At 42.6% G+C, this 19,601-nt stretch overlaps 1 protein-coding gene across 6 annotated transcripts in view; it reads right to left on the reverse strand.

The window, feature by feature from the left end:
- Window positions 1–19,601, reverse strand: part of RASGRF2 (Ras protein specific guanine nucleotide releasing factor 2) — a 422,861-nt gene that overhangs the window by 252,962 nt on the left and 150,298 nt on the right. For all 6 annotated transcript variants that reach the window (XM_033924793.1, XM_033924646.1, XM_033924482.1 and 3 more), the window contains exon 4: window positions 17,342–17,431. In XM_033924793.1, coding sequence (XP_033780684.1) covers window positions 17,342–17,431 — 90 coding nt within the window. The remainder of the gene's footprint in view (window positions 1–17,341; window positions 17,432–19,601) is intronic.

Below are 19,601 nucleotides of genomic sequence, written 5' to 3' on the forward strand. Positions count from 1 at the left end.
TACCTAGGTAGCAGTCTCCAATTGACTGTCCTCCTTCCACCAGGTCTCTGAGATTTCTAATATATCTACCTCATCATTCATTGCTTTACACTTCCCCCTCCGTATTCGCGGGAGTTAGGGGCAGAGCCAGCCTGCGAATATGGAAAAAACGTGAATAATATTCAGGCCAGTTCTGCCCTTATCCCCCAATTCCCCTGGCTATTTTTAGCCCTGTAAGCCCCCCACACACACACTTTAAGCCTTACCTGGTGGTCTAGCGGGTTTTCAGGCAGGAGCGATCTTCTCACGCTCCTGCCCCGTGCAGATTGCTCACAGTAAATGGCTGCCTTGAGCTCCCGTAGTCTCTCGAGCCATTTTCTGTGAGCGATCTGCACGGGGCAGGGGCGCGGGAAGATCGCTCCTACCTGAAAACCCGCTAGACCACCAGATAAGGCTTAAGGGGGGGGGGGTTTACAGGGCTAAAAATAGCCCAAAAAATTAAAAAAATTAATTTCTGGTCAAAAATCACAAATAACCAAATCCGTAGATATGGAATTCGCAAATACAGAGGGGGAAGTGTATACTCTAACTCTCCTACTTTACTTTTTAGACTTCAGCATTTATATACAGACACTTCAAATTGTGTTTTTTCTTTGTAACTACAGACTGTTGAGAAGATGACAAGGATAACTTGACATCTTTACTCTACTTCCCTCTTAAGCACTCTTGGCTTTCTTTCACCATTTTTGAAACCTCTCTTTTGGGACTCCCTAAATGTTCTGATTCAACAGTATCCTTCAAGGATACTCCACACCCAGGGCCGGATTTAGATGAAAAGAGGCCCTAGGCTATTCCACTTATGAGGCCCTTTCACCTCCCATTTTTAAGTTTGTAAATTACATGAGAGATAATAAAATGCATCATTAAGAACATAAGAACATAAGAAGTTACCTCCACTGGGTCAGACCAGAGGTCCATCTCGCCCAGCGGTCCGCACCCGCGGCGGCCCATCAGGTCCACGACCTGTGAAGTGGTTTCTGAACACCTCTACAACCTACCTCAAGTTCTATCTGTACCCCTCTATCCCCTTATCCTCCAGGAACCTATCCAAACCCTCCTTGAACCCTTGTACAGAGTTCTGGCCTATCACTGTGATATATATCAATATGTTAAATGAAACATGTTATTGGTACTAACCTAAAAAATGTGACACGGATAATAAATAAAAAAAAGTCAAGAACACTTATTTGGACATTTATTCTCAGCACCATATAAAGTACTTGTAACAATAACTAATCAAACATAACACACAACATTGCCCCTTCCTATGTCCATATTGCCCCCAGTGCATCATTCCTTACCTCACCCCCCCTCCATTGCCCGCTTGCCTCCCATCCCCCTTCCATTGAACACCCCCATGCCATCCTGCCAGCCTGCCTTCCATTAAACCCCCCCACCCACCCCCTTCGATACCAGCCTGCCTACCTCCCATCCCCCTTCCACTGAAACCCCCCACCCCCCGATGCCAGTCTGGGCTGCCCTGTCCTGACGGATCCACATTTTGCCTCTCTCCTCGCAGGGCTGGGCTTTGCTCAGCTGTTTCCGAAATGACGTCTTTCCCTCCCCGATCCTCCTCCCAGGGCGAGAAAAAGAAAGGGAGAAGCCGAGTCGGCGCCCCTTTGCGGCCGGAGCCGGTTCCGATCCCAAAGCGTAGAATTTCTCCTTATTTTCGGTTCAGTGTTTTAGTGTTCACTGTTTTTAGAATAGTGTAATTTTAATTTTGCTAACAATTTGAATGTAGGCCCCCTCTTGATCTTGAGGCCCTAGGCTGAAGCCTAGTTAGCCTATAGGAAAATCTGGCCCTGTCCACACCTAACTATCTCTTCCTGAGTGACTGTTGGCTTCCCCCCCCCCCCATCTTAATTTAAAAACTGCTCTATCTCCTTTTTAAACATTAGCACCAGCAGTCTGGTTCCATCCCGGTTAAGGTGGAGTCCATCTTTTCAGAATAGGCTCCCCCTTTCCCAGCAGGTAGCCAATAAATCTAAATTCCTCAACGCTGCACCATCGTCTCAACCATGCATTGAGACTTTGGAGCTTTGCCTCCCTCTTAGGTCCTGCGCGTGGAATGGGGAGCATTTCTGAAAATGCTATACTGGAGGATCTGGATTTTGGCTTTCTACTTAAGAGCCTAAATTTAGCTTCCAGAACCTCCCTCCCATATTTTCCTATGTCAGTAGTACCTACATGTATCAAGACAGCTGGCTCCTCCCCAGCACTATCTGATATCTTATGTGGTGCGTGAGGTCTGCCAACTTCACACCAGGAAGGCAAGTGATCAGGCGATCCTCACACCCACCAACCACCCAGCTATATACATGCCTATTGACTGAATCTCTCACTACAATGGCTGTCCTAACTGCTTCCTTATGGGCTGATGCTCTGGAAATAGATCTTCGGTGCATGAGGATATTGCATCTGCATCTCCTGGTGGGTAGATTCTGGCTAAAGAATAATTTCCTGTATCACCAGGGTGAATTTCTCCTTTTAGGAGACCTCCCTCCTCCAAGGCAGCACAGGGACTGCCAGACTGGAGGTAGGACTTCTCTACAATGTCCATGTAGGCCTCCTTTATGTACCTCTCAGTCTCCCTCAGCTCCTCCATGTCTGCAACTCTGGCCTCAAGGGAACGGACTCATTCTCTGAGAGCCAGGAGCTTTTTGCAGCGAGCACACACATATAATTTCTCACCATCTGAGAAATAATCATACATGTGCCACTCAGTGCAAAAGACTGTATAGCTCCCATCTTGCTGCTGGACTACTGTGTGCATCTTATTATTGAGCTGCTTAATTAAATCCTATTAAGGTACTGGGTATGTTAGACTGGTATAGAGAGCCTTAAGATAATTTGTATGCTTTATTTAGTGTTTGAGTCTTAGCAAGTAATGAAATGGAATAAGAATATGTAATAACTAGTTCACCTGTTGTTCTAAGTAGGATAATTGACTATTTAAATTAAGACTATAAGTAAAGGAAATGAGCTAGGGGTTGGTGGGAGGATATGCAGACTAAACCAGACCCTGGTAAGGTTCTACTTCTGATAAAACACTTAAATTTTGATATACTGCAAAAAAAAAAAAAAAAAAAGCCAGAAGGTACCATTGTGGTTTACAATTAATTCATATTATAATAGAAAAGGGAGAGGGAAAAAAAAAAAAAAGGTAAGAGATGGAGGAACTGCAATTTGTGATAGGATAGAGATAAGTTTTTTTTAAACTAACCTTTTGTAATCCGCCTTGAACCGCAAGGTAATGGCGGAATAGAAATCCCTAATGTAATGTAATGTAATGTAATAAGTGAAGCAAGAGGTACTGTTTGTGTCCTGTCTTCAGTGTTGCCATTCCGCTGAAATATTAAGGACTCCTTTTACTAAGCCGCACTAGCGGTTTTATCGCACGAACCGGATTAGCGCGTGCTAGCCGGAAATCTACCGCCTGCTCAAAAGGAAGCGGTAGTGGCTAGCACGTGCAGCAATTTAGCGCGTGCTATTCCGCGCATTAAGGCCCTAGCGCGGCTTAGTAAAAGGAGCCCTAAGTGAGGCTACCACCATGAATTATCTTGAATATAAAAACATGTTAATTTAAGCCTGATCTGAGTTTGTTTAGGAAACCAATGTACTGTATAGCAGTTAGCAATGGAGTCACTTGTTTAAAATGTGATTTCTTAAAAATTAATCTAATTGCTGTATTTTATAAAAGCTGTAGTTTCAACAGCTTAATTGATATTCCAGACTAAAGTGAATTAGCATAGGCTAAATGCAACAGAACCAAAGCTTGAATTAAAATTATAAAATGAGAGTCATAAAAATAATGATGGGTAATCCAAAGTTGATTCATCCTAAAAAGACATTTCTCTCGTATAATTCACTTACATTTCAAAAGACAAGCTAGAGTCTACTATGACACCAAGACCTTAGATGAAGTCACTATATCCAAACTCTCTTTCCTGTTCAAGAAAATAGAGGAAAAATGGGAGGGAATATGTCCCAACCAAAGGACATATTGTTGTCATATTAAGTTTAAGCCTGTTGATATTGATCCAATACTCTATTTATTTAATTAAAGACATAGGGTTCCTTTTACTAAGCTGCGATAGCATTTTTAGCACACGCAGGATTTTAGCGCGTGCTAAACCCGCACTAAGTGGCTAGAACTAACGCCAGCTCAATGCTGGTGTTAAGGTCTAGCGCGCGAGGCAATTCAGCGCGCGCTATAACCGCTATTGCAGCTTATTAAAAGGAGCCCATAATCTTAGCTTGCCATAACGGGCAGTCAGTAGGTAATGTAAGTAATAAAATATGTCATCTGCATACGAAAACAGATGCTCTCCCCTATCCAAAGTCATAGATCTTAAAGAACACATAAACACTTTAAACAGAATAGGTGATGGGGGAGCCCTGCAGACTTCTACAAGATGGACTACAAAAGCTAAACAGAGTTCCATCTTTCATTACCACATATGATCTATTCCCAAAAAGTTTTGAAACCATTCTAGTACTACTTCTCAAATTCCATATTCAGAGAATCTATATACAAGTAAATCATAGTCAACCATATTGAATGCAGCTGACAGATTGAACTATAGCAAAGCTACCCAGCATCCTCAACTTTTAAGATTTTCTTTACTGAAGTTATTATAGAAAGGAACAATGGGCTCCTTTTATCAAGCTGCGCTAGCGTGTCGGACATTTCAACACGCGCTAACCCCTGCGGCTGGCTAAAAAACTAATGCCTGCTCAATGCAGGTGTTAGCGGCTAGCGCGGCAGGCGGTTTAACGTGCGGTATTACCGTGTTAAACCCCTACCGCGCCTTGATAAAAGGACCCCGATGTCTCAGTACTGTCCATACATTCCATAATAGCAATTTTTTCTAAATAATCTTTCAACTGAATGGCAACCAGTGATTCTATAACTTTTAAAAAAGTGAAAAACTTGCAATTGGCCAATATGAGGCAGGTTCTGATGTTATTAAATTCGCTGATTTCAAATCTGTTATCTTGCCTAAAGATGTAGAATAGAAACCATGTTGCAGGATCAATTCATAAGACTGGTAACCCATAGTAATACATCCAAAGGAGGTTGTTTCCTCAAACTAGTTGGACAGCTATCTAATGCACAAGAAGAATTTGCTGCTTTGGACAAGACAGTCCTTTAAAAAAATCCAAAATCTATCAGCTCGCCAAAAAGAGAAAGTTGCAACTCTTCTATTAGGACTAAAGGCTCCTTTTACAAAGATGCGCTAGGGCCTTAACGCGCGCAATAGCGCGTGTTAAATTCCCGAGCGCGCTAGCCACTACCACCTCCTTTGCATGCGCTAAAAATCCTAGCACACCTTCATAAAAGAAGCCCTAAGTTTTCCTTAAGAGGAATTATGAAGAGCTCTGATAGAATGAGGAAACTAGTTAGAAAAAAACTTAAAATGACTCATTTGTTTTATGACTGTTTATTCAATAAAAAAAATGACTGGGATTAAAGCACTGCTTGAGTCATGAGACTGTTTAAAAACACCATCTCAGAAGCCTAAAAAAAAGTATTTCACAAATTAAAATAGATCAAAATAACAAGTGTCTACCACTATTGCTAAATGGTGCTTTTAAAGAGGCTATTAATGCCATAAAGACATCTTTTAAAAAACGGAAAGCAGGGAATAAAAAGGAAAATAGGAAAAATATGTTCAGCGCAGACAATTCTAATGTGAAACAAAAAGAAAACAAAACCTGAAGCAGGCCAAGAATGAATTTGATAGCAAACTTTCCAAAGAAGAAATAAAGCCATAGTAATTATGAAATATTTTCAAGCATATAAACAACAATATTGTGAGGGAGTCAACAGGGCTATTAGATGACAGGGGGTAAAAGGGGCACTCAAAGAGGTTAAGGTTGTGACAGAAAATTTAAAGGGTGCTAGCAGACATGCCAACCTTTAGTAAATGATCCCCTCAATTAATAATTTGCTTCAGTCTTTACTGAATATGGAGAGATACCCATGCTTGAGCCATTCTTTACAAGTGATGATTCAGAGAAACTCATATGAATCTGGGAAAATTGATAGAGCAAATAAAAAAAATAAATCAATAGAAAGTCACAAAGATCTGATTTTATTTGCCTCAGAGTTCTAAAGGAACTGAAATACAAAACTGCAGACCTGATACTGGTCATCTGTAGCTCATCATTCAAACCTGCTTCTTTACCAGAATGCTTCAGTAATGGTTCCCAAACCTGTGCCGGGTCCCCTCAGCCACTAGCACAAGAATAGAAACTGGCACTTAACCCTTACTATTCATAAAATACAAATAATAACAACAAATAATAAAAAAAAGAAAGCTAATCTTCACTCCTCCTCAACTGAGGCACTAAGGACTCAATTCTATAAAAGGTACCCAAATTTGGGCACCAATAAAAAAATAAAAAAAAATTTTGTGCCAAGTGCTATTCTGTATATGATGCTCAGAGTTGGGCATTCTTTATAGACTAGCCTTTGTGCTGGAATCCACACCCAATTTTGGGCATGAAGATTTACATCAAGTAAAACTAAATTAGGCGTGGATCTCCCTTATTAACTATAAAACTGCGTGCAAATTACAAGAACACCCCTGATCTGCCTATACCCCTCCAATAGTCACACCTCCTTTTATGAATGAATTGCAATGCCTAATAATGTATGCACAAATTTTAATTCATGTCAGTTAGCACTGATAATTATTACTGCCCAATTATCAGTGCTAATTTCTCATTTATCAATTAAATTGTGTACACAAATTGGGTGCATGCCCATATTCTCGCATGCAATTTTGAATGCCAAATATAAAATTAGGGTGTAAAAAAACAAGAGTTGTCAGTCCAAGAAGAGGATGATAAGAAGAACGTAGCACAAGAAAAGAAAATGGCAAGAAAATATCAGGACTTAAATTGCTTGTATACTAATGCAAGGAGCCTAAGGAACAAAATGGGAGAATTAGAAGTCATGGCCAAAAAAGAGAACCTAGACATCACTGGGATCTCTGAAACATGGTGGAATGAAGAAAACAAATGGGACATAGCACTGCCGGGGTACAAACTCTATCGCAAAGACAGGTCAGGTCAGAAAGGAGGAGGAATAGCCCTATACATAAAGGATAACATACACTCGATCAGAGTGGACACAGCGGTGACAACCGACAAATTGGAATCACTATGAGTTAAAATACCGGGAAGGAATGGGCCCGAGATAAAGATGGGCCTGTACTATCGTCCACCTGGGCAAACCGAAGCAAACGATAAAGAAATGAAAGCCAAGATGAGGCGAGAATGCAAAAGCGGTAACACGATTGTTATGGGAGACTCCAACTATCCCAGGATAGACTGGAGTCTTGGAAACTCAAAATGTGCTAGGGAGACCGGTTTCCTGGAGGCTATACAGGACTGCTTCATGGAGCAGCTTGTCAGAGAACTGACAAGAGGGACTGCCACCCTGGACCTAATCCTCAATGGGTTAAGAGGACCTGCAAAGGAAGTGGAAGTAGTGGGACCATTGGGAAATAGCGATCACAATATGATCAGGTTCAAAGTTGAAGTAGGAATATCGAAGGGGAAGAGAACCACAGCGACAACTTTTAACTTCAAGAAAGGAAACTACGAAGCGATGAGGGTAATGGTAAGAAATAAACTTAGGAACAGCACAAAGAAATCACAGACTGTAGAGCAAGCCTGGTCTTTATTCAAGGATACGTTGAGCGAAGCGCAAAATCTGTATATCCCCAGATTTAGAGAAAGGATGCAAAAAGAACCGAACAAAAGACCCGGCGTGCATAACCAAAGAAGTGAAGAAAGCGATAGGAGACAAGAAACATTCATTCCGGAAATGGAAAAAGGACAAAACCGGAGAGAACTGGAAAGAGTACAGGAAGCATCAAAAGGAATGTCACCACGTGGTTAGAAGAGCAAAAAGAGAATATGAAGAGAGGCTAGCCAGGGAAGCACGAAATTTCAAACCGTTCTTCAGATATGTTAAAGGGAAGCAGCCGGCAAGGGAGGAGGTGGGACCGTTGGATGAAGGAGATAGGAAAGGAGTGGTGAAAGAGGAAAAAGTGGCGGAAAGACTAAACATGTTCTTTTCGTAAGTATTTACAAAAGAGGACACATCCAACGTGCCGGAACCTGAAAAATCTTCAAAGGAGATCAAGCAGAAAAATTAACATCCATGGAGGTAAGCCTTGAAGACATACGCAAGCAGATAGATAGATTAAAAACTGACAAATCTCCGGGCCCAGACGGAATCCACCCAAGGATACTGAAAGAACTAAAGGAGGAAATAGCGGAACTACTACAGAAGGTTTGTAACCTATCCCTGAAAACAGGCGTGATCCCGGAGGAATGGAATATAGCTAATGTTACGCCCATCTTTAAAAAATGATTGAGAGGTGACCCGAGGAACTACAGACCGGTAAGTCTGACTTCGGTTCCGGGGAAGATGGCGGAAGCGCTGATAAAAAACAGCATCGATGAGCATCTAGAAAGGACTAAACTGATGAAAACAAGCCAACATGGCTTCTGCAAGGGAAGATTGTGCCTAACAAACTTATTGCACTTCTTCGAAGAAATTAACAAACAAATGGCATCATATACTTAGATATAGACATAGTATACTTAGATTTCCAAAAAGCCTTTGACAAGGTACCCCATAACCGCCTACTACGGAAACTGAAGAACCATGGGATGGAAGGAGAAGTACATAGATGGATCAAAAATTGTTTGGCGGGTAGGAAGCAAAGGGTAGGAGTGAAGGGCCACTACTCGGACTGGAGGAGGGTCACGCGTGGTGTTCCGCAGGAGTCGGTACTCGGACTGCTACTGTTCAATGTATTTATAAACGATCTAGAAACAGGGACGAAGTGCGAAGTAATAAAATTTGCAGATGACACCAAACTATTTAGTGGAGTTGGGACCAAAGAGGACTGTGAGGATTAACAAAGGGATCTGAATAAACCAGAAGAGTGGGCGACGAAATTGCAGATGAAGTTTAATGTAGAGAAATGTAAAGTCTTGCATGTAGGAAACGGAAACCCGAATTACAGCTATACGATGGGAGGGCTGGTAATGGGTGAAAGTACCCTAGAAAAAGACTTGGGGTGATGGTGGACAGGACAATGAAGCCGTCAGCACAGTGCGCAGCGGCCTCTAGGAAGGCGAATAGAATGCTTGGTATTATCAAGAAAAGTATTACAACCAGAACAAAAGAAGTTATCCTGCCGTTGTATCGGGCAATAGTGCGCCCACATCTGGAGTACTGCGTCCAATATTGGTCGCCGTACCTTAAGAAGGATATGGCGATATTCGAGAGGGTTCAGAAAAGAGCGACGCGATTGATAAAAGGTATGGAAAACCTTTCATATACTGAAAGATTAGAGAAACTGGGGCTCTTTTCCCTGGAAAAGAGGAGGCTTAGAGGGGACATGATAGAGACTTACAAGATCATGAAGGGCATAGAGAAAGTAGAGAGGGACAGACTCTTCAAACTTTCGAAAACTACTAGAACAAGAGGGCATTTCGAAAAATTGAGAGGGCACAGATTCAGAACCAATGCTAGGAAGTTCTTCTTCACGCAAAGGGTGGTGGACTCCTGGAATGTGCTTCCAGAGGGTGTGATAGGACAGAGTACGATATTGGGGTTTAAGAAGGGATTAGACAATTTCCTGAAGAAAAAGGGGATAGAAGGATTACTATACAGGTCCTGGACCTGATGGGCCGCTGCGTGAGCAGACTTCTGGGCACAATGGACCCAGCAGAGGCACTGCTTATGTTCTTATGTTCTCTCTGCATCTGGATTTTATAGCTAACACCTTTATTACCATTGAAGTTAAATGAACAGTGACTGGACTCTACACAAGTTTACTGTGTACCAGTCTCCTCTGTGCAAAGAACCTGCAAAAGCTGTACAATAAACCTCCCACATTTTATTGCACGGACCTCTCAGTGTCTCTTCTCTGTTCTATATATCTTTCCCCATGTCCCTCCCCCCAATGCCACATCTACTCCACCATCATGTATTCTTTTACTTATCTGTCTCATGAACAATATTTCATGCAAGAGACAAAGTGATCTCTTCTCCTTGAAAGCTCATGCCTTAATAAATTAGTTACCCAAAAAGGAGTCACCAACTTCTTTGTTGCTTTTGCTGCACCAGACTAATATGGCTACCCTTCCAGGAGGATAACACAGAGAGGCATTTTTTCACAGGAAAGGCAGTTGATGGAGTGAATAGCCTCCCAGTGTGCATAGGGCAGAAAAATAATATTGGAATTCAAGAAACACAACAGATCTCTTGTAGTGGGAACAGACATGTAAAGCCGCTTCAATAAGCACTATTACCATAGAAAAAGGGCAGACTAGCTAGGAATGCATGTTTTTGTTAGCTTTCATATCTTATTCATGTTTAAACTTCCAGAGGGTAATTTTATGAACCATTTTGGAAGATAAAATGCTGTTTTACATAGGCAAATGTGCTCTTATAAAATTATGTCAGGCCTAAAACTGCTGTGCAAGCCAGCATATACATTTATACGCAGGGCAAGGGTTGGGTTTTGATTTATGTGCATATTTTATAAAATGCGCATGCATATTGTGACTCACCAGCTAGGTCAGGATCCCAGGGATCATTGAGCCTTGAGTGAGGGGTGGCTGGATAAAGGACATAAGAGAGAGGACTCAGCAGGTAGCCTGGGAAGGAAGCTACATCTACTGGGAGATAAAGTGCAGAAGCCTGTTTTCACTCAGTTGTTAAAAATACTAAGCTAATCACCATTGTAGCTCCAGGAAAGGGGTGTGGCTGGAAACACTCTGGCAGAGCTAACAGCCACCATAAGAAGGAGTGACAGAGAAAAGAGCCTGAAAAAGCCCTGGGCTATTGATAGTACCAAAAGGAATAAAAGGCTAGAGGAAAGTACAAGTCCAGTTTAGCAGACTAGGGAAAAGTCTGGCAGAAAGCAACCTAAGAAGATTATACTTGGTAGTCTAGGAGAGGTTTTAAATTGTCCTGGGTTGTGAATAGGGTTTAGAATTGCCCTGGTCTGGGAATAGGGCTGGAACTGCCACAAAGCCTCCTTTTTTCTTCTAGATGAGCTTTAGCCGTGTTTGGAGGGCCTGAAGCATGCATGGATGTGTGTGATGTCATCCACTCATGCTCAGAGGCCCTCCAGATGTGGCCGGAGCTTATTGGGGCTTTCCAAAACTCGGACAAATGCAGAGTTTTGGAAAGTCCGTCAGGGAGCCTGGACAGTCCTCTAAAAAGAGAACACGTCCAGGTTTCCCGGACGTCTGGTAACCTTAGCCATAGGTACCAGTGGTTCAGGGGCAGGAGCTCCTGTTGCGAGTCACTGAAGGCTTGTTTGGCACTGGCTGGAGGTGTCAGGAAAGGCTCTGACTCTGTCTGAGCTCGGGGATGCATCTGGAGGGTCTTCAAGTATATGCATACGTGATGACACAGACGCCTTCCAAATGTGGCCCTGAGCTGAGGCAGAGCCGGGGCCTTTCCTGCCACCTCCAACCAGCGGCTCACAACAGGAGCTCTTGTCTCCGGACCACTAGTAAATACAGTGGTACCACAGTTAATGCGACTCCCATCTGCAGGTCACCCTCCCCCTCGTCATTCCTCCTGTCCCCCACCCCACCCCCAAAAGTGAAAAAAAAAAAAATTCAGGCTTGACTCAGAGAGAGTCCAAAACCCAGACAAAATGTTGGGTTTTAGAAAACTGGCTGGACACCCGGACCGTTTCCTAAAAGGAGGACATGTCTGGATAAATCCGGAATTATAAAAACTATATTCTGGGGTGTAAAAGTAGCTTTCAGGGAACCCAGCTAGAAGCTTTAGGAGTAGTAAATATGGGACAGGAGTTGACAGAAGATGTGTTTAAAGGGAACCTTATATGTTGTACAAGATGTTCTCCAAGGAAAAGCAACTAGGTGACAACTTCCAACGGAACCCAGAGTGAATGCTCGCTAGCCAGTTGTTAGTAGAGGTTTCTAGCAGCACCATACCATGCAAGTCCAGAGAGTTCAGTCTGCATTTTTTTGTGGAGCAGGGAGAACGCATCTCCATGCTCTCCTACCTCAATACGTTTTGCCAATTTGAAGTACCTTGCTCTTCTTGGCTTTTCCCTAATTTTTTTTATCCATTGGCTTTTTAAATTCTCCTTTCAATGAAGTTACAGGGAAATACTTTTAAAACCAATAGGAGGAAACATTTTTTTGATTCAGAGAATAGTTAAGCTCTGGAACGCTTTGCCAGAGGTTTGTGGTAAGAGAGGATTGCGTAGAATTTGGAGAATTTCCTGGAGGAAAAGGCCATACTCTGTTACTGAGAAAGACATGGGGCAAGCCACTGCTTGCCCTTGTTTGGTAGCATGGATTGGTAGAATGGAATGTTGCTACTCTTAGGTTTTGGCCAGGTTCTAGTGACCTGGATTGGCCACCATGAAAACGGGCTACAGGGCTTAATGGACCATTGGTTTGACCCAGTAAGGCTATTCTTATGTTCTTGTATTCTCTGTTTGCAAATACAAATGAGAACACAGAGAGCATGGGAGACTTACATACATGATGGTACTTTTTAGTGCTTTCCTATATAAGAAACTTCATTATTTTTTTTTCATTTTATTGACATTACACACAATAAGGAATTTACTCTATGATTTTATTTTAAAAAGAGTGTAAACAGCAGCTAAGACCCTCATTAAGGGCTCCTTTTACTAAGGTGTGCTAGCATTTTTAGCGCGCACTAAACAAAAAATACTAACGCAAGCACTATGGAGGCGTTAGCATTTAGCAAGTGCGGCATTGTAGCATGCTCTTAAACCACTAGCGTACCTTAGTAAAAGGATACCTTTTAGAAGACTCAAAAATTTATTATGAGAGCTCCTCCTATATTTGACTAATTATAATCACACACATTAATGCTTTTCTGCAGGGTGTTATTTTTTGTTTGTTTATACATTTTTATCCTAATCTAGGGTGCTTGTATATTTTGATTTTCACAAGCTCTGCTCTAATGCATTCTTTCAACATGTCACATGCTACCTTACATAGACTATTCTTTTGTAAACCCGCTGACCTTGTAAATACTGCTAATTAGGAAGATATTATGTAAGAAACTCTCATCCTTCATCACCAATCATACTCTATTTTTTGTCTTCCTATTACTAGAAAGGCAAAATTATGATTAATATAATGAAAAAAAGCAATCATTATTTGCAAGCTTCTACTTCCTAGTCATATGTTCCCATTTATTGACAAAATTAATTACATTATTCTTTTATTGCAAGCTACAAGGCCTCACAGCACTCAGTAATTTAAGTGTTCAGCAACCTTGTTCTTCGGCATTTTAGTTCTGAATCTTCTATGTACTCAAATTATATTAGCCCTCTTCCTAGTTTGTCAGAATGAAAGAGTAGCCTCTTTACCTATGTCCCTAATATACTTGATGACACCTTACTGAGAAAGTTTTATAGTATGATCTCAATATCTTCCCAGCTATTTGTATATATATTTGATATACTTTTTATCATGATACAGAGATAATGTGGTAAATAGGGTTAATAAAATATAACCTGGTAAATATTCAAAAGGTTTCTCCAAATAAATTTGGAAGATATTTTCACAAATTTTGGGTTTTCATTATCCACTCCCTGTTGACAGGTTAAATGTTAGTCTGACAAATATTTATCCAGTTAAGCAAAGGTGGCACTTCAGACATTCCAGGGGGGTGGTTAGAATTTAGCTAGATAGCACTGATACTCAGCTCTATCTAGCTAAACCTAAGTCTTTCTGCACATACAGCAGGTCTGAAGTCATTTGAATCATTTTAACTGGTTCTATTTAGCGGAAGATGAGTCAGTCGAGTGGGCAGACTTGATGGGCTATAGCCCTTTTCTGCCGTCATCTTTCTATGTTTCTATGTTTCTAAGATCTAACGTGTTAAGTTTTGCTGAATATCCAGTTCTTTATCCTAAGTACTAGTGTCTTTGTGAGATCAACAGAAAAGTAGCTAAAAATTTCTTACATGTCTTTAACAAGCTAAAGAGGGTAAGTATTAAGGAGCATTGGCATACCAAGGGAGGGGCGGGTGGTGCGGACTGCCCCGAGTGCCAGCCCTAGAAGGATGCAAGCCGACCGGCTGGGTCCAGAACCTCCCATGCTGCTCTAAATGGCACCTGCACCTCAGCGCGGCTGCCATACTTATTCCAAAGCAGAGTCGGCAGCCGCACTAAAGTGCAGGAAGGTCCCGCAATGACTGCCATCTGCCGTCTTTGCTCCGGAAGAGGTAAGTGATGTCGGAGGGGGTGGACCGGCAGCCGCAGTCATCACAGGATCTTGCTGCAACTCCCTGTGTCGACGGCCCACCACCCTCCAACGTCACTTTCCTCTTCCGGAGCAGAGGCAGCAGAAGCAGTCATCGTGGGACTTTGCTGGTTTGGAGGGAGAGAGGAGCAAAGAAGGGTGATAGAGGGAGAGAAGGGATCAGGGTGGTATGGAAGAGTGGTGGAGGGAGAGAAAGGGGGTCAGGGTGGTATGGAAGGGTGGTAGAGGAAGAGAAAGGGGGTCAGGGCGGTATGGAAGGGTGGTGGAGGGAAAGAAAGGGGGAAGATGCTGATGGAATTGGTGTGCAGGGAAAGGATACTGGATGAAATTGGGTTGAAGGGAAAGAAAGGGGGTAGATGCTGATGGAAGTGGGAGGAAGGGAGAGGAGAGAGTGAAATGCCAGACCACGGGGGTGTGGTAGAGGGAAGGGAAGAAGAGGAGAGAGATGCCAGACCATTGGAGGAGGGAAGGGAAGAAGATGGATGCCAGACCAATAGGGGTAAAGGGAGAGATGGAAAGGGGGGGAGACATACAGTTTCTGGAAGGGGAATAGAAGGAAAGAAGATGCCATATAGAAGAGGCAGAGAGAGGGTAGACAGTGGATGAAAAGAAGAGAGTGACAAGAAGATGAGGAAAGCAGAAACCAGAGAAGCAAGGTAGAAAAAAAATTATATTTATTTATTTTTTGGTTTATGGGAGATGCATCGCTGTTTGTGTGGTGTTGCATTGTATGCAGAGTCCAGCTTCTTGGTGGTTCAATTTAACCTTTGTCTACATATTTCTATTATATCCCCCCCCCCCTTTTTACAAAACTGTAGAGTGTTTTTTAGCACCGGCCATGGTGGTAACAACTCTGATGCTCAGAATTCTATGAGAGTCTGAGCTGTTACCTCCATGACTAAAAACCACACTACAGTTTTGTAAAAGGGGGAGGGTTTAGTTTGTGATCACATATTCCATACTAGGCAAAGGTGTTTTCTGTATTCTCTGTGTTCGAAAGGTTTTCTGTTAGGACTGATTGTGCAGGATTGATCTGTACTAGTCTGGCTTGTTTAGTTTTACAATGGGAGTATTGATGTTGTACTACTCACTGCAGTATGTAAGATGCTGCCTTTTCCTAGATACACTCTGCTCCAGATTGTTACTAAAAATCATGTTTTTCATACAGATGGGGGGTGCCAAAAAATGATGGGCCCCGGGTGTCACATAGGCTAGGTACGCCACTGTTAAGGAGTGTTACGGTCATAACACATTTGTTTTACCCTTAAGGGGAAATTCAAAGGGCACTAAGAGGCAAAGAAGGGCATTTTCAAAACATACGTCTAAGTCTGATTTGGACGTATGGTGCTAAACATCCAAAATTGGCAGTAAGAAAATGCCTATTTTCGAAAGGCAAACCACCATATGTCTAAAAATTTTTTTTTTTAATCCTCTCTCTGGACATCCAAGCCATTAGGATGCCTAGACCTCCATTTTGACCAAAATTTCATCCAAGTCCCAAACACTCAGAACAAGACCATCTGAAGTGGGAGGGGCCAGTCCTGTAATGGACTGGCCACCCAGACACGGTGACAGAGCAGTGGGGCACCTTAGAGGGCACTGCTTTGAACTTCACATAAAGGATGCCAGATAAACTTCTCACCAGAACTCCCTTATAGGTTATGGTGAGACCCCCAAACACCTCCAAACCCCACTATATCCACCTGTCTGCAACCCCAATAGCCCTTATGGCTGTAAGTGGCACCTATATGGCAGTAGAGTAAGGTTTATTTGTTTTTTTTAATGTAGTGGTTAGAGTAGCTTATGGGACTTGCTACTCCTCTCTATGGTTCACTAGCTCACCCACCAGGCTACTTAAGACACTTGTGTGCAGTTCTACTAGGCTTTCCTATACCAGATGGTGATGTTCTGGAGACAGGTATGTATGTTTGTATTCTGATCTTTGTGGGTGTGAGGGGGGTCCGTGAACACTGGGGGAGTGTGGGGGTGTCTTACCTTGATGCATGCAGTAGTCATCTGGTCAGTTTGGGCACCTTTGTGGCACTTAGACCCTTCTAGAACAGGTCTAGTTCCAAACGTTGTGTCCCGGATGTCTTGCAAAATGTTTGTTTATCGCAGCAGAATGTCCATATCTAACTTGCCCTTTGAGACTGCCCAAAGCCTGCTCATAACATGCCTCCACAACGCTCATCTCATGCTCTGAATGTACAGAGGCTGTAACACCTCGCTAGACGTACAGAAAGACGATTTTGGTTATCGGCACTTGGATGTCCTGGCAATTAGGACATCCAAGTGCTGATTTAGGATGCTTTTTGGACGTGTATGTATTTTGATTATGGGCCCCAAATTCTATAAGAGGTGCTTACAGTTAGATGCCTAACTTAATTAGTAAATTGGCTTCAATTATGAACTTTAACAAGCTCATAACTGAAAAAAATAAAAATTAATTGGGCAATAGGAGCAATTCTACAAAAGACACAAAGTAGGCACGTTTAGGGGTGGAAAAGGACTTAGATGCTGCTAGGTGAATTCTCTAATGGACTTAGGTGCCTATAATGTAGGCCTTTAAAACCCTGGCCTACATTACAGGTGTCAAATTACCTTAGCACATGTTAATATTAGTTAGATGCATACAGTACGTTTTTATTGAAAAGTAAATAAAATGTTGATAAATTGAAATAGGAAATTGGAATGGTAAAGTGTTTATCCAAAATAATCAGATTTATGAAGAAGCGATGTTGACAATTCAGTTCAGCACACCTTTTGGATGATCTGACTTACATATAGGAATTGTAGTTATTGTCTATATAAAAGAGGTACAATATATGTGCCTTGATAGTCTCAATACCCTCATAAAATTGCTCTCCACATTCTTCTATTGCCTCTGTAAACTGTATGATTCATCAGCAAGTGCAAATGCTCAAACATTTTTCATTTCATTCTTCTAAGCAGGAGACATTTGATACAACACCTTTTTAATTTTTTTGATATCTGGGTCTTCATCTTCTTGGTTGCTTTGATAAGGCCTCATTCTTTCCTTGGTTTTGTGGAGTGCAATAATCTGTCAGAAAAAAAATTTCTATTAGTATTTAATTCAAGTTAAAATATTTTAATTTTCCTAATTTGAGAAATTAATGAATATGTCATAATATGGTGATTATTGTTATTTTTATTTCTTGTAATCATCATTAACATGGAGTTGTACTTCTCAGATCTCATTTTTCAACTATCATTTAGGTCCCTTTTTATCAAGCCATGTAAGGGTTTTTTTTATCACGGGTCACTGTGTTAAAAGCTCCGATGCTCATTGGAATTCTATGAGTGTCAGAGCTTTTACCGCAGCAGCCTGTGATAAACTTAATCCTTATGCAGCTTGATAAAAGGGAATCTTAATTTCAGTAGTCATCCTGGCAAGAATAGCACCCACAATGCTAACTGATGTGGAACATGTAATGTACAACCTTAAAACTCAAAAGAAAAAATACATATTGTGACAGGCAAACACCTGTCACGATGAAAAGCCCTGTTTTAAAACCCACATTCCCTAAGCCCAAGCCAGTACAGCAGCCAGATAATAGGGCTTTGCCAAGGTTAAAACAAACAGGGAGACAGGTTAACACAAAGAGTTGAGACAGGAGAGCCCTCCACTAGGAAACCAAGTAGGGAGGGCTCCCAAAACACAAGCTGATTGCCATTACTCCTTTCGTAACAGCAGAGAAGGCAGTAAAGCAGTTTCCCTGAAAGAACAGACAATGAAACAGAGAATCAATTCAGAAAGGGGAGGGGTTGCTTATGGAAAGCTGCAGGTATGTAAGCCACAAACCATCAGGCTGGAAGTGAATAAATTAAGTCCAGCTGACACCAAAAGGAAGATTACAGCCCAGCATACAGCTCAAGCCTGGGACTTCTCTCCAGAGAGGAAAAACTGCAATATTTCTCCCTGCCAGGGAGGACAAGCAAAAGCTCACCAAGCAGCTGAGTACTGGGTCCAACCAGAGGAGTTTGTCAGTGAAAGACAAAGTTATCCCACGGAGGGGGAAGGGCACATTTGGCAAGGTAGCACTTCCAACTCTCAGGGAGGGGGAGGAGAAGTGGAAAGTGTAAAAGAAGAATACAGTGGTGCCTCACACAACGAACTTAATTGGTTCCAGGAGCAAGTTTGTTATGTGAAACGTTCGTTATGTGAAACGCGTTTTCCCATAGGAATACATGTAAAAAAAAATAATTCGTTCTGCAGCATAAAATATGCTAAGATGACATAAAAAAGATAAATTTTTTGTTATTATTTTTATTTAGATACATCTAAAAACATACATCTCCCTGTCCTTTTACTTCCACTATCTTCCTATCCCATCTCTATTCCCTTTTGTCCCTCTCCCCATGATCAATCATCTCACCACCTCTCTCTGCCCTCACCCTCAGGGTTCAAGATTGCTTCCACTCTTTTTCCTGTTGTTCTCTCTGCCTGTCACCCTATGATTTAGCATCCCTTCTGCCCTTGTCCAATATTTCCCCTTCTCTCCCTCCCTCTCATCCCCTGCTCCAACATGTGCTTTCAGCGGCCTTCTCCCCCCTTAAGCGTCTTTTCTTCTCCACTCCACCTTTCCTCCCTCCCTGCCTCCACCTTTGTGGCGCTTTTGCACCCGACCGACAACAGAACAGGCCCGGTCGGACAAATCTCCCTGTCCTGTAGCCGCGAATCTAAATTACCTTCTTACAGCAGCTGGATTATTGAAGCTGCTGTAAGAGGTAATTTAGATTCGCGGCTACAGGGCAGGGAGGTTTGTCGGCCGGGCCTGTTGTCGGTCGATCGGGGGACCTGACCAGCTGTGCACATTCTTCGGGGCGGACCGCCCCCTCCCCCCTCTTTCGTTCGCCATTGCCTTCTTCCTACCTGCCCTGCCGCAGCCGCACACAGCCGAACGGAAGTCTTCCTGATGTCAGCGCTGACGTCGGAGGAAGGGAGGGCTTTGCTTAAGCCCTCCCTCCGACGTCAGCGCTGACATCGGGAAGATTTCCGTTCGGCTGTGTGCTGCGACAGGGCAGGTAAGGAGAAGGAGACTACCCTCGCGGCTCGACCAACCCCGCTGCGATCCAACCCCGCAGGAACCCCGGACTTCGTTGTGTGAAACGAAGTCCGTTGTACGAATCAAGACATAAAGTTCGTTGTGCGCAACGTTCGCTGTGCGAGGCGTTCGCTGTGCGAGGCACCACTGTATATGGAAATAAAT

Source organism: Geotrypetes seraphini, chromosome 1, assembly GCF_902459505.1.
Source record: "Geotrypetes seraphini chromosome 1, aGeoSer1.1, whole genome shotgun sequence".
Lineage (NCBI taxonomy): Eukaryota > Metazoa > Chordata > Amphibia > Gymnophiona > Dermophiidae > Geotrypetes > Geotrypetes seraphini.